The 16,143-nt window shown below is 39.7% G+C and overlaps 1 protein-coding gene across 2 annotated transcripts in view; it reads right to left on the reverse strand.

The window, feature by feature from the left end:
• Positions 1-16,143, reverse strand: part of GRK3 (G protein-coupled receptor kinase 3) — a 123,006-nt gene that overhangs the window by 47,483 nt on the left and 59,380 nt on the right. For both annotated transcript variants that reach the window (XM_082853197.1, XM_082853198.1), the window contains 3 exons: positions 10,185-10,286; positions 8,428-8,502; positions 3,181-3,242 (listed from right to left, as the gene is read on the reverse strand). In XM_082853197.1, coding sequence (XP_082709323.1) covers positions 3,181-3,242; positions 8,428-8,502; positions 10,185-10,286 — 239 coding nt within the window. The remainder of the gene's footprint in view (positions 1-3,180; positions 3,243-8,427; positions 8,503-10,184; positions 10,287-16,143) is intronic.

Here is a 16,143-nt window from a genome sequence, read left to right on the forward strand (position 1 = left end):
CCTGCTGGCCAAGAGAAGAGTGGAGGAGAATCAACTCCCAACCCATACCCTGCGCCAAAAGGACACACACTCCATCAAAAAATAAGTACAGATATTTTGCCCATTAAATACGATAGCAAGTTCTTCTTTAGGAAGTACAGATGGCTGCTGGGTGTCCTGGCTGTCGTGTGCCCACGGGGTTCCTTGAGCTCCATTCCTAGGCAATATCTAGTCACTAGAATGGGCACTTCTGGGTGGGGAGGAGGAACCGGGGCTGAGAATAGGGCAGAGCCTGGGCAGCACAGGGCTTCAGAGCCAGAGCCCTTGCAGGTGACTTAACCACCGCCTCGGAGGGAAGAGCAGGGGTGAAAGATACAAAGATGACTGGGGCACGGCGAGGGTGAGCAGAACGAGTGTTTTTAGCTCTAACCCCTGAAGCGGGCTTTAGATTACTGAGCAAGCTGATGTTCACTGCTGAAGCGAGGCCCACCAGCCTCATCCAGAAGAGGGAAAGCCTCCCTCCGGGATTCAGCCCCACTGGGAACTTAACCCCGTGTCCCTGCTGGGCCTCAGGAGAAGGTGGAGAGGCAGGCTCAGCACTGCTGAAGACATCTTCTTTTTTTTTTTTTTTTTTAATTTAATTGAAGTATAATTGATTTACAACGTGTTAATTTCTGAACAGCAAAGTGATTCAGTTATACACATATATATTCTTTTTCATTATGGCTTACCACAGGATACATGTGATATATATTCATTATATATTCATTATGGTTTATCTAGTTTCCTGCTATACAGTAGGACCTTGTTGTTTATCCATTCTCTATATACTAGTTTGCATCTGCTAACCCCAAACTCCCAGTCCAACCCCTGCCCCACCCTGCCTCCGCCTTGGCAACCATAAGCCTGTTCTCTACATGAAGACTTCCTCTTTACTTCTCTACTATGAAACTGCAGTGTGGCCACCAAGAAAAATCGCCTGAACCTGAGGCCCTCAGAGAACACGGCCAGTCCTGACGATGCTGAAGTCTACAAGGGTCTATTTATGGAGTGCCTGTGCTTTTCAAAACCCAAACTCTGGACTTCCCTCGTAGCGCAGTGGTTAAGAATCCGCCTGCCAATGCAGGGGACACGGGTTCAAGCCCTGGTCTGGGACGACCCCACATGCCATGAAGCAACTAAGCCCGTGCGCCACAACTACTGAGGCTGCGCTCTAGAGCCCGCGAGCCACAACTACTGAGCCCACGTGCCACAACTACTGAAGCCCACGTGCCTAGAGCCCGTGCTCCGCAACAAGAAGCCACCGCAGTGAGAAGCCCGTGCACCGCAATGAAGAGTAGCCCCCGCTCACCGCAACTAGAGAAAGCCCGCGCACAGCAACGAAAACCCAACGCAGGCAAAAATAAATAATAAATTAATTAATTAACAACGAAAAAACCCAAACTCTGAACTCTTGGCCTGACAATGGATTCTTTTACTGTTAATTTGATAATGTATTAACATAAAAAGAACCAAATATATATATATATATATATAAATGAACTGACTTTAAAAATAATTCATTTATATAAAATGGTAACAGTTTCAGAAAATCCAATGTGCATGCTTGCCTAAAATGCAAAGAGTTTCACTTGTATTTCCTGTGGTGATAAGAGTGAATGGTTAGGGGGAGGAGGCTGGGAGAGGGATGGATTAGGAGTCTGGGTTTAACAGATGTAAACTTTTACATAGAGAATTGATAAATAACAAGGTCCTACTATATAGCACAGGGAACTATATTCAATATCCTGGGATAAACCATAATGGAAAAGAATATGAAAATGAATGTGTGTGTGTGTACATATACACATATATAATTGAATCACTTTGCTGTACAGCAGAAATTAACATTGTAAATCAACTATACTTCAATAAAACTAAAAAAAAAAAAAACCACAGTGAATGGTTAACTCAGTGGGGGAAAACGACCGTGCAGGTTTACCTGGTGGTTACACAATGGAGTTAACAAGACCTCTTCCCCGATTTTAATTACCATCCCCATTTCTCCCCTCTCCACCAAGGATCATATAACAGTGAGGTTGACCCAGGAGTTTGGGAAAAGTCAGATTTTAGAACCAACAGCAGTGGAGATGGCCCAGGACTTGGTTGAGTCTCACCCCTGGGCCGGCATCCTATCCCCTCAGTTTGATTCCACGGCTTTTTGGCAAAGCCTCTGCTCCTACTCAGAAAAATGTAATCATTTGTATGCAGATTCATTTCCTGAAGTATTGACTCTACTCCAAGATAAAATTATCTCTTGAACTCTGGTAGAATCATGACACAACTTTTTAAATTTTATTTTAATTATTTTAGTTCTATGAACATGTGGAGAAAAAAACACAACTGCACTGAAGTATTTGCTCTTAAAGGGCAACTACTGAACAGCTGCAGGCTGCTCCGTCGATGAGGCACAGTCACACGACAGCTGTCTAGAAATCAGCCGAGTTTATGGAGAAGAGTACAATCAGTGTGAACGCAGATTCAGTGTTAGAAAGTCCAATTCCAAAGGTGCATCATCACAGAGGCACACTCAAAATACTGAAGGATTGACTCTTAGGTGCCTGAGAAGCATGTGAACACTTTTATAGGCATTACCGAAAATTTTCAGAATTTTATAGGACAGACATACCCTATAGCTTGAGTAACCCAGAGGGACGTATTTATCGGGTACATTAATGATATATATGACTACAGACATTTGCCAATACTTAAATTCTACTATGTAAAGAATCAAGAGAAGGCCTGTCTCACCTTGAAGGATATGATTTCAACATATAAACAAATGAATTAGACATAGACTCGTGCTTGCATTAGCAAAGGTGTCCCATTAAAATACTTTTAATTGTGAGGTTCCTTAGTCTATTTAAATTTGGAAGCTAAAGAACTAAAGGTCAACGGGATGTTAAGATATACAAATCCTAAATTATAAAGTACAGAGGAAACAATCTAATGCAAAGCCTGGCACATAGCACATGGTCAGTAAATGCTCGTTGAATGAATAAATTAACACATTTTAAGGACAGCACTTATTGGGTAAAATGAGGTACACCTACACAGTACAAGATCTTATCAGTATAAATACAATGATATACAACTAAGATAATGTTACATGCCAAATATATCTCTATTAAAAAAAAAGATTTTATACATAAAGTTTCATACCTTTCCATGAATTTTTGAAAAATGCTGCCTCGAAGACTTTCACAAATTTCTTCTATGTATGGCTGGAAAGGACGGAAAAGAAATTCCACACTGCATCAGTAAGAACATAATAAAGTGAAAAACAGAAAAAGGATGAGACTCAGACGAGGTGAGCCTCCAAATTACGTGCTCCCACAGCACCTTGTACTCGTCCTTTGCAGCCTTGTCCAGTTTTCACCAGGGTACTCATGGTCACCATTATTTACTTGTAGTAATCTACACCACTCGATGGCATGTTCCATGAAGGCAAGGACAGGTCTGTCCTGTGTGCCACTGCATCCCTCCTGCCTAGCACGGCTCCTGGCAAGCCACAGACACATCTTAAATGGCTGGAATTAGCTTCATGGTCATGTGACCCATGCAGTCCCACAGAAGAGCCCAGGGCTCGGTTTGGTGCCCTGCTGTTGTCATCCTGAAATTAATAATTTCTGAACAAGGGCCCCCAGGTTTTCATTGCGTACTGAGCCTTGTAAGTTACGTAGTGCATCCTATAAATTACTATTAATTATATAATTGCTATTAATTATGATTATCATAAATGATCAGCATTAATATTGACTTTTAAAGACGAAAAGCCAAGGGACCCATGGAGTAAATTTTTTTTAATCAGCTACTCCCAAGGTCTTTGAGCAAGTTCACGGCTAAGCGGGGATTAAGGCAAGGGCTCCTGGCCCACACGCGCAGCGCCCTTTCCCTGTGGAGAACAACCTCCTTCAATATCATGCCACTTCACACATTACCAAATAAACTGCATCAACTTATTTTCCATGGGAGGGACTTCAAATCAAGAACTATAAAAATATCAAATGCCAACATTTCACAGCTCAGCCTGGAGCCACTTAGATAGTTTTGGAAAATATCTTCATACCCTACACTCACTGAATGATGCAAATTTAATGTTTTCTGTGTCTTCGTAGATCATCCTGAAAATGTGCAAAGAAGAAGGACCAGATCAGGAACCGTCCAAGGCAAGTGATCAAACTAGGAAGTCTGCAGAAGCCACAGTCACCAACACAGGCAGTGAGACCACTGCAGCTCGCCTGGGTGCCTCACTTCCTGACACGGGGCTAAGCCACCTCCACCCCCTGGCAGGGCTACCGCTGTCCTGGGCGGGACACCGGAACTGGCCACTAAAACGAAGTGGACTTTGTTCCCTCCTTAGTAACAGGGGAAGCTGAACTCTCTCTCTGAAGCCCTTTCCAGCTCTGAAGTCCTGTGTTTCTATGAGGACACATAATAGCAATCTTCGCTAACTCTTCTAGATGCTAAAGACCAAGGGCCACAAGTCTCGAGAGGTTCAAAAGACAAAAGAGATCAAGTGTTGAAAGACATACGAAAAGCCTAAATTTGTATATCACAGATTTTCTATTTACAAAAACCGTTACGTTAATATTTTTTCATATTTTATAAAACAGCCTGTACTTTTGCTGATAAAAGAAAAGTTCACCAGAGATGCTTAAGACTGGATATGATATACTACACTGCCCCTCTCAACACAAAGAACTACAAAATGTGTCAGGTAAGCAGTGCAAAAGTGAGAGTTCAACAGTGGGGTCATGGGCAAACAACCTCACCTGATTCTCAGTTCCCTTAATCTGTAAAATGGGAGAGTCACTTCTAATTTTCAAGGCCACTGTGAGAATTTAATAAGATTAAGAATGCTGAGAGCCAAGCACAGGGCCTGGCATGTTCTAGGAACCTAAATGTAAGCCAGGACCCCTCCCGACTCTTGCCACCAAAGGTACCTGTGCAATTATTTATTTCTAAAGTTAATTTTGCAAACAAAAAGAATAAAAAGTATTCTGTATTTACTTTCAGAGCATTTTTTTCTTACTACCTTCTTCTCCTTGATAAGAAATTTCAACTCAGGCATCACACTTCCTGATGTCTAAATGTATGATAAACCTACAGTAATCAAAATAGTATCGTACTGACGTAAAAACAGACATTATGGACCAATGGAACAGAATAGAGAGTCCAGAAATAAATCCACACACTTATGGTCAACTAACCTTTGACAAGGGTGTCAAGCACACAATGCGGAAAGGATAGTCTCTCCAATAAATGGAGAATGAGACTGGACCCTTATCTCATACATATACGAAAATCAACTCAAGATGAATTAAGGACTTAAATATAAGACCTGAAAGTGTACAACCACTAGAAGAAAACACAGGGAAAGAACGTCTTGACATTTGCCTGGGTGATGATTTTTTGGATGTGACATCAAAAATTCAGGCAACAAAAGCAAAAACAGACAAGTGGGATTGCATCAAACTAAAAAGCTTCTGCAGAGCAAAGGAAACAATTACCAGAGTGAAAAGGCAACCTGTAGAATGAAAGAAGGTATTTGCAAACCATATATCTGATAAGGGGTTAATATTCAAAATATACGAGGAACTCGACTCAATAGCCAAAAACCAAATAACCCCATTCAAAAGGGGGCTGAGGACCTGAATAGACATTTTTCGAAAGACAGACAAATGGCCAACAGGCATATGAAAAGGTGCTCAACAACACTAATTATCAAGGAAATGCAAATCAAAGCCACAATGAGATATCACCTCACATCTGTTAGGATGGCTATTATCAGGAAGTCAAGAGGTAAGTTGTTGGTAAGGATGTAAAGGGAGCCCTTGTGCACTGTTGGTGGGAATGTAAATTGGTGCAGCCATTATGGAAAACAGTATAAGGATTCCTCAAAAAATTAAAAACAGAACTACCATATTATCCAGCAATCCCCCTTCTGGTATATATCCAAAGGAAATGAAATCAGTATCTTGAAGAGGTATCTGCACGCTCATGTTCACCGCGGCATTATTCACAACAGTAAAGATACAGAAACAAACTAAGTGTCTATCAATGGATGAATGGATAAAGAAAATGTGGTATGGATACATATATATATATATATAAAAACACACAATGGTATAGTATTCAGTCTTTAAAAAGAAGGAAATCCTGCCATTTGTGACACCATGGGTGAATCTGGAGAACATTATGGTAAGTGAAATAAGCCAGACACAGAAAGACAAAATATGGTATGATCTCGTCCACACGTGGAATCTAAAAAAAGTCTAACTCATAAAAGCAGAGTAGAATGGTGGTTTCCAAGGGCTGGGAAGTGGGGGAAATGGGGAGATGGTGGTCAAAGGGTACAAAGTTTCAGTTATGCAGGATAAATAAGTTCTGGAGAGCTAATGTACAGCATGGGGACTACAGTTAATAATACTGTATTGTACACTTGAAATTTGCTAACAGAGTTGATCGTAAGTGTTCTCATCCCCACACATGCACACAAACACACACACACAAATGTAACTAGGTGAGGTGATGGATATGTTAATTAGTTTGATTATGACAATCACTTCACAACGAATACGTATATCAAAACATCACCTTGTACACCTACAATTATATACAATTTTTACTTGTCAATTGTAACTCAGAAAGGGGAAAAAAAGAAATTCCAACTCAAAGAATATCAACTAACTTTATGGTTAATGTCCCTCTATAAACAGGACATCCAAACATGTAACTTCTATCTATACTTTGATCACTATGTTCTGATGGTACATGTCACACTGAATTGCACTAATACACCTTCTTATTTAAATCAACTTAATAGGGACTACTTCCTTCACCTTTGAAATAAGAATACCAGCCATTCTATATCTATTTTACCAGAACATTATTTAATTATTTTCTTATGAACAAATCAGTAAAGTAAGTGGTTTTGAAAGATACAATGACTGTTCCTTGAAGGCACAGAGAGAATTTTGGTGGTCTTTGTATCTCATCTGGAACTATCTTTTTAAATGTTATTTATGCTGCAGGAAAAGCTAGCATCAGAGTTGTAAAATCCACGTACTGTGAGGTATAATTTAGCAACGTTAGATGTAACTGACTACAAGACTGTCTCTGAACAGCGTCAAAGTCAGACAACTGAAGTTCTGACATGAAAATATCATGAAGGCAACAAACGGCAGATGTTCACGTTGCACTTTTTGAATGTACAGTGTTTGGTAAGAGCTGACATTTGTGGAGCATGGCAACAGACAGGCCTAGTGCAAAGCAACTCACATGCTCTGAATCCTCAAGACCCCCGTTTGCGGGAGAGCCCGCTCTCACTTCTGCTTCACAGATGGGAAAACTGAAGGGAGGAGAGGTACGGTAGCTTGCCCAGGGTCTCGAAATCCAGGGCACTTAATCTCAGAGCCCAAGCTTATAACCAACTAGACTATAAAGGGTGTTACATTTTAAGAAAAGTCCATCTAGTTATTTTGGCAGAAAGGCAGCACGCGGTCTGTTACTGTACCCAAATGTTCTCGGAGCCAAATCCATATTTTCTCTATAAAATAATCAGATTCATTTTGTATGTAAATAAAACCTATCATAAGGCACCTAGGTAAAAATCAACTTAACTTCTCTGTAAATTACTGAATAATCCAGGAAATGGATAAATTATTTTCATTTATGAAAATCATTACATTAATGAATGGCATTCTTTCATATTTCTTGTGACTCATAGAAACATGAAAAGTACATTATCCACTTGAAAATCTGACCGTGTCCTTGCAAGCTGCCACCTCTATAGAAAACCCACAGGATGAGAGAAAAGGCTTTGGGGAGGAGAAACCATTACATCTGAAGATCAGCAAATACATCGGCCCATCAGTTGTGGATCAAGTTTTCTGAGGCTTGTCATTTAAAGCTGCATGACTGTGTTGTGTTCAAGATACGAGGAGCCAGGGCAAAGTCCAGTTCCTCAGTCACGACACCAAGGCCGTTCAAACCTTCCCTCTTGATTCTTGAAAATGGATCTATTTCATCTGGGGGATAATCACCGTGGGGGTCAACACCTGTACCACTAGAAAGGAAATCTTGTCAAGTCCCCGCTCTTCACAGGTGCCTGGGATGTCAAACAGGAAAAGGCTTTTTCCTCCAATGTCTTGTCTTGATTGATTTATAGAAACGCTCCAGTGGCGTTTTTCAGGAAAGCCTTCACGAAGAAAGTCGACAGAACAGCACACATTTCAATGAGAAGACAGACAACATTAAACTTCAGTTCTTCCAGATAAACCTCCACGTAAGAAATACAGCCTCATCTGTCAACTCCCCCGGCACTTTCACAGATGCAAAGAATGGCCCCAAATCCAACTGTTAAGCAAATTAGAAACATTTATTGGGAAAGCACTTTAATCGTACCTGAAAAAGAGTTGATGTCACTTGTTTCTTGGATAGACGACTTTGCACGTGTTCTACAGCTTGCTTTGAGAATGGCTTTTAAAAATCAAGAAAACAATGTTTTTGCCACAAATATAAAACAGAGCAAACTTCTGTATGTCTTACAATATCAAACATAAAATTTAACACAAAAATTACTAAGCAGTAACCTATAGGGATTCCATCAACACGCATTCTTTAAAAAATCTGTTGGTTGTCTGCGGGCAAGCCAAACAGACGACTGCTCCTCTGAGCTTCCAGAGTTCTTAGATACCATGTCGAGAAGGATGCTGTGCAACAGGGGTATCCAACTGACATACCTAATCCCACAGGAGATCAAGATGACTTCGACTAAAAAAAGCTGTAAGGAATCGTATTATCGCCTTATTAAATGCATCATCCCTCAACTGGCTGATACTGGGGTCTTAAAAATGCAAAATTTCTATTATATGAGAGAAAGTGAATGCATGAAAATATACCTAAGAATTAAACGTCAGGACTGCAAAGCTAAATCACAGTGTTGAAAAGACTCTAGGTTAAGGAAAATCTTGCTGTAACCACAGGGGAGAGGAATTGGTTCTAAAACAGTGAAACTCACACTGACAAAAATTACACACTCTGTCCTCCCCCAAAACTTCAAATTACGTCTGCAGCAATGCACAAGAAGAAGAGCTTAAAAAGCATATCACACTGCTAAAAACCCTCTAAATTGTTGACCTATACGAAAACTACGTTTACAGAGGCATTCACAGTGAACACCTGGCATTTACCAAGGTTCAGCCATTCCCCAGCAAGGTAGCAAGGCACAGAGCATTACGATTAACTCTAGCTCAGAAGTTCAGTAAGCACTGTAGACAACACAATAAACACAGAAGCGCGAACATATATCATTGTCATGACCACTGCTGTCCAGTCAGGCTCTCTGCAATGCTGGAAATGTGGTGAACCTGGGCTGACGCAGGAGCCACCAGCCACATGTGGGTACTGAGCCCTTGAAATGTGGCTCATGAGGAATTAAACTTTTAATTCCATTTCGTTTTAATTAATTTAAACAATTTAAATACCCACATGTGGCTAGTGGCTACTGCATTGGACACAGCAGCCCAGGGCTCTTAGGATACTCCTTTGGAAAACAGTCTTCATGTAGAGAGATTACATGGTAAATTTTCATTATTAATTATTCCACTCACTCCTGGTGGAATAATTTCCTAGGAACCCAGTTTATCCTAATGACTGAATTAGACTGTTTCTCTGATTTATCAATACAAGGAAAAAAAAATGGTTTCAACCATCATTCAACTATTAATGAACTACATTAACACAATAATTACAATCCTCCTTATTAATTCAAAGAAAGCATTTAATATTTTTATTGATCAATATATGATTAGCCTAACTGTTAAAGGAGAGCTAAATGAAAAACAATAAAGCTTAATTTCCTTTAGAAAGTCTAGAATTGAGGTTGGCTTTTTCTTCCATTGATCTGCATTAGCCATTTTATCAATGTTTGCAGAGAAAGTATCCACTTTTGGAAACATACCAAGAGCATATGGAATAACAGATACTGGATCGGTATTACCAGGAAACAAATGACAAAAACAGAAGAAATGGGTTCCATCCTGGATGAATATCATGTGATTTTTAAACCTCTTCCTCCTACTTTAACTTTCATTCTGGAAATGTTTGAAGGCTGTCTCATATTTACCCATACTAAAGTAATAAAACAAAAAGATACTTACATGTGAACAAGACAGCAGCTCCTTCATGATGTAAGTATCATAAATTTGTCGACTTCTACAAAGGCGATCTTCCTCATTCTCAAGCTTTTCATATTCTTTTATCTGGAGATGGTTAAAAGTTACCATTGTTAGGTATTGTCTTCCTAGAAACTTACTTTACCGAAGGATATTACTAGTCTTGGCAGAAACCACTTCCACATGACATCAAGCAAATTACTTGAATCGGCCATTGCACCGGAAACAACTACTTCTAATGTTGTAATAATGAAGTTGGAATAATTTAAATTCAACTTGGAACATACGAATGGATTTTTTCCTATGATGAACCTTGTCGCTTAAATTTAGAAACACAATATTAAGAAACAAATACTGCCATGGTTACAATTATCTTAACGATGCACCAGCCATGGACCATTCATCCTTGCCAAGTCTCCTTTCCAAACCACAAATAATTTAAATTTGTCTGTAATCCAGTTCTAAGAGTTATGACGGGGCTCGTTCTCACTCAACTACAGTGTTACAAAATTCAGGAGGAAAAAATAATAATAAATTGCTAGGATTCCTGCAAAGAGATGTTTAGAAATCAACTAAATATTTTGGAAATGCATTAACCATAGATAAAAGCATTGGTTTTTCACACTGGAACCTTCTCTGCACTCTAAAAGTATTAACAGAAAGGTTCCTTCAAATTGTATGTTTTGCCAATAACTTAAGGGAGGTAACCTGACGGGTGTTAAGATAGACCAAATAATAAAATGAGCTTTGGAAATATTTGCTTTATGAGGACATGGCCCCTATTACTCCAACCTCAAAACAGAAGTTCTCAGATCAGAGAAGTATTTTTATTTATTTACAGAAATACATTTAATCTAAAAGACAAGAAGAGAATGAAAACACAAATGAAATATGGAGCTGGTAGGAAGACTGTAGCAAAGATATTCAATATAATTTTCAACTACATATAACTTATTTTTGGAAAAACAAATGCTCCCACCAAGAAGACAGTTGTAATACTGACTTTCATGATATCTGAGTGCTCTCTATTCTGCTATGACAAAAAGTGGGGCTGATTACTCCTATGGGAGAGAGTATAAACTGAATAGAAATAAAAGTTACCTTTTTTACTGTACAGTCTAACAGTTTTGAAATCAAAACCAGTAAATCCTATGAAAATTTCTGATAATGAAAGGGCACGGTCGGCAGGGAGAGGAATATGTACAATGCTGACGTCCTATACGAAGGCTAACTGGTTCACACACTGAGAAAAATTCTGGGATCATCTTAATTGCCCTTAAATATCATCAGTGAGATGGCTGAAATTCACAAGTCTGTAACTGCCTGGGCTTAGAATGGAGTCTTCTTGGAACAGACACTAAAATTAAACAAAAAGGCAAGAGGACTGGGGTAGGTTGATACCCCATCCAAGAGGAAAACACTTCTAAAAAATTTTTTTATTTTTAAAAAATTTTTATAGAAATATAGTTGATTTACAATGTTATGTTAGTTTCAGGTATACAGCAAAGTGATTCAGTTATTTATATATATATATACACACACACACACACACACACACACACACATACACACACACACACATATATTCTTTTTTTACATTCTCTTCCATTATAGGTTATTATAAGATATTGAATATAGTTCCCTGTGCTATACAGTAGGTCCTTGTTGGTTATTTGTTTTATATAGAGTAGTGTGTATATTTTAACCCCAAACTGCTAATTGATCCCTCCCCCACCCCATCTTTTGGTAACCATAAGTTTGTTTTCTATGTCTGTGAGTCTATTTCTGTTTTGTAAATAAGCTCATTTGTATCATTTTTTTAGATTCCACATATAAGTGATATCATATATTTGTCTTTGTCTGGCTTACTTCACTTACTATGATAATCTCTAGGTCCACCCATGTTGCTGCAAATGGCATTATTTCATTCTTTTGTATGACTGAGCAATATTCCATTGTGTGTGTATGTGTGTGTGTGTATATATATATATATATATATATATATATACACACACATATATATATATATATATACACACACATACACACACACACACACATACCACATCTTCTTAATCCATTCACCTGTCGATGGACATTTAGGTTACTTCCATGTCTTGGCTATTGTAAACAGTGCTGCTATGAATACTGGGGTGCATGTATCTTTTCAAATTATATTTTTCTCCAGAAGGAAAACACTTTTTTAATGAAGAAGCAATTCAGCAATGTTGGCATAACCAAAGGATCTGGGCTTAATCATCCAAGGTTAATTCAGGAGAACATGTCTGAAGGTTCAAATACCATGCCAGATGCAAGTATGGTAGCTGCAAGGAAACAGAAGCCAGACACACAAATCTGAGGCAGAGTCAGAAAATAAACCAAGGACTCTAGTTTGGTAGATTTCTTTTGATGTTTTGTTTTAGTAAGGTCCAGAAATTAATGCCAGAATGCCAGGATAGAACAGGTGGACTGTTAGTGAACCAAAGGCAAACGTTTCTGCCTAAACATACAAACTCTAGGAAAACTAAACCTTCATGGAACCATTATCCTTGAAAACAAGTGTAACGAAACCTAAGTCTATGTTCTGGGGACCTATAAAGCAAGCTGACACCTGGTTAAGCAAACGCTGATTCTATGGGAGTTCTCTATGAACTGTAATAATCTGACAATACAGAAAATTCTGGTTTCTTGCACAAATGATGCTCTGAACCACAATTCTGGCTTTAGTAAGTGCCTCGTATCTCATAAACTCCAACTTGAACAACAGAAAAGGTTAATTCTTAGTAGGCAAAGAAATAGCCTCAAGCATCCCTGGCTGTAATTCACTTTCTATTATCAGTTAAGACCACTAATTAAAGAACTTGCAGTCAAGTATCAATTGGCTCTAGACAGGATGTCCTGATGTGCAGAGCAAATGCCACCCCTAATCCTGGCAGTCAGGTTGTCCAGGGAACCTGAGCAGGCAGAGGCCCAAGTTCAAGGTGAAAAGTCCCTACTACAGCAGAACAGAAGCTTCGCCATCAATGATGAACATTCACTAACCGTGTAGTCCTCCCTTTCTGCTTTGGTCGTTACAAAGCTCACAGCTGAACATGTAGCCTAAATGCACAGAACCCTAAGAGCAAGCCCTTTTGGTCCACAGCTGTCACGGGCCCCACTTTCCTGCCTCCCGTTTTTTCCACTACCATTCCCATGAGACGGTCTAGTAAAGTCACAGTAAGGGCCTCTGCCTTGACCAATCAAGGATCTCTCTTTTTGCCCTTAGCTTCCTGACATCCCAGCAGCATTCAGCTCCGTGGTCCCCTCCTGCCTCCTTGAAGGCTTTCTTCTCTGACTTCTGGGATCTACACTGTCCAGGGGTTCGCCACACTGGCTCCTTTTCTTCAGTTTCCTCTGGTAATTCTTCCTCCTCTGCTATACTCCTAAATACTGGAGTGCCTCAGGCACAGTACTGGGGCACCCCTTTTTCATCCACTACATATTCTCCTTAGGTAAAGCTATTCAGTCCCATAGTTTCAAACACCAATTATATTCCAATGACTAAGTCTGGATCTCCAGGACTCACTTCTCACCCAGAGCTCCAGCGTCTAAATATTTAATCACCTACCGGACATTTCCACATCCTCTCTCCCCTAGCCAATCATGCTCTTCCCCTAGTCTTCTTTATCACAGAAATGATAAAACCATCCTCCCAGCTGCTTAAGCCAAAAAAATGGAATAATCATCATTGATTCTGCTCTCTTGCTCACACCCCTGTCCCCACCACCCCCTACATCCAATTCATCAACCAGTCACGTTGGCTTCATATTCAAAATTATCACAAACCAGGGTCCTCCTTCAGGTAACAGTGAACTAAACTCTAACAACAATTCTGGACATACAAAAAACCCAACTGCACTGGACCACAGGAGAGTGACCAAAAGTACAGAGATAATGGAAAAGGGGCATCAAACAGAAGCTGGAAGGTAAGAGAGGATATTCCTGAAAATGAAGAGCCAGAGCAGAGCTCCAAAATTTTACGTACAAACCTCTCAAAATCTCTGGTGGACCCCATAATGACAGGTGAGCATGACAGACCCACAGCAGTCCAGCTAAGGTTAAAAGAACTGAACAAGATTCAGTTGCTACCCACTGTATGAGAAGACAGAGCATCAAGTCTGAGTAAGCCAAATTAACTGCTGAGACAAAAAAAATCAATACCCTTTGGAGAAACAGAGTTTAGAGTATCTACAATATCAATGGACAAGATACAATCTAAAATTACTCTATCTACGAAGAAACAGAGAAATGTGGCTCATATGCAAGAGAACAGACCATCAGTGAAGACCAATCCAAGATGATTCTGATGGAATTATCAGACAAGGATTTTAACGGAGCCGTTATAACTATACTAAAAGATGTACAGAAAATATGCATGTAATGAATAAGAAGATAGGAAATAGCAGAAAAATAATAACTATGAAAAGAACCACATGGAAATCTTCTCTGAAAAACAATTCAATGGATGGACATAATAACAGACTGGAGTTGGCAAAAGCATCAATGAATTTGAAGACAGCTCCGTAAAAATGATCCAATCGGAAGGAAAGAAAGAAAACAAATTCGGGGGCAGGGAATGGAACAGGGAGAATCAGTGGTATCTAGGATAATATCGAAAGATCAAACCTCGTTATGAATGCAATTCTAGAGAGAGGAAAAAAAAGAGACTGGGATAGAAATAAAGTTTTATAATGGCCCAAATTTTACCAGATTTGGTGAAACATATAAATTGACAGATTCAAGAAACTAAGTGAAAGCCACAAAGGATAAACACAATATCTGAAATTACTCCACTAAAATGCACCTCCTCAGAAGTCAGCCTTTGACCCAGCAATTTAAGGTGGCCGCCAAATCACAATACGTCACATTGAGCCGCGGGTCTGTTTTGAATCACTGCATAGCAGTTATCATTTCCTGATACATTTCCTATTCATTTATTACTGGTTTATTGTCTGTTTCAACAAAAATAGGAGCTCAAAGAGAGCACAGACTTTGTCCATCCAAACAATGCTTCCCAGCATTAGTGTTTGATAAATACTGGTTGCATGAGTGAAGAAAAGTCTGTGTAGTAACTTTACCTCTGGTCTTATATTTTCTGTTTTCCGTGATTTATTATTAAATCTAGGTGTAATATAAATATTTTTATAAGCTGCGTCTAAATCTAACTGGAACAAGGAAGTGTATAAACCAACACACCGAGCAGTAGCTACGTGTCAGGTGCTGTTCTGGTGTGTTGCATACACACATGACAACCCTAAGGACAGACATTGCTATCACCCTAACTTTTAGATGAGGAAACCCAGATAGAGTGAAGCAAGACTCCTTGCCCAACTTCAGGCAGCTAATCACCAGCAGTGTCCAAATCCAAATCCAGATGGTCTCAGTTTAGAGCTGGAACTCTTTACCACCATGTTACAGCATATACCTAAGCAGCATATTATAGATATTACAGTTTAGAAAGCAACTGTCCATCTGGCATCCCATTTGAGACTCTCAACTAGCCTGTGAAATAACAGGAGATGATTACTAACCTCATTTCATAGATAAGGTAACAGATGCTCAAATATGAAGTCCCCATTCTATGAGCTCAAGTACAGGACAGTGCCTTGGTTCACACTTGTAAGCTCTGAGTCTGACACAAGGTAGATGCTTCAGGGTTTGCTCAGTGACCAGCACCATATCCCACAGCAAGTGAGAGGGCACGGCACAGCTGCACCTAGATCCTAGCTGGGCCTGCTGTCTAGGAGTCAAACAACGGTCAAGTGGAAATACTGATGGCGCGCACACACCAGCAGCGAGCATATATTAAGTATCCCACGGGCGTTACAGGCAACAGACAGTGTCAGAATCAGAGAAGCCAAGCAATCACGGAAGACCGGGACGACTGCACAGACAGGCTTTACTG

This window comes from Leucopleurus acutus, assembly GCF_964270905.1.
Source record: "Leucopleurus acutus genome assembly, chromosome: 13".
NCBI lineage: Eukaryota > Metazoa > Chordata > Mammalia > Artiodactyla > Delphinidae > Leucopleurus > Leucopleurus acutus.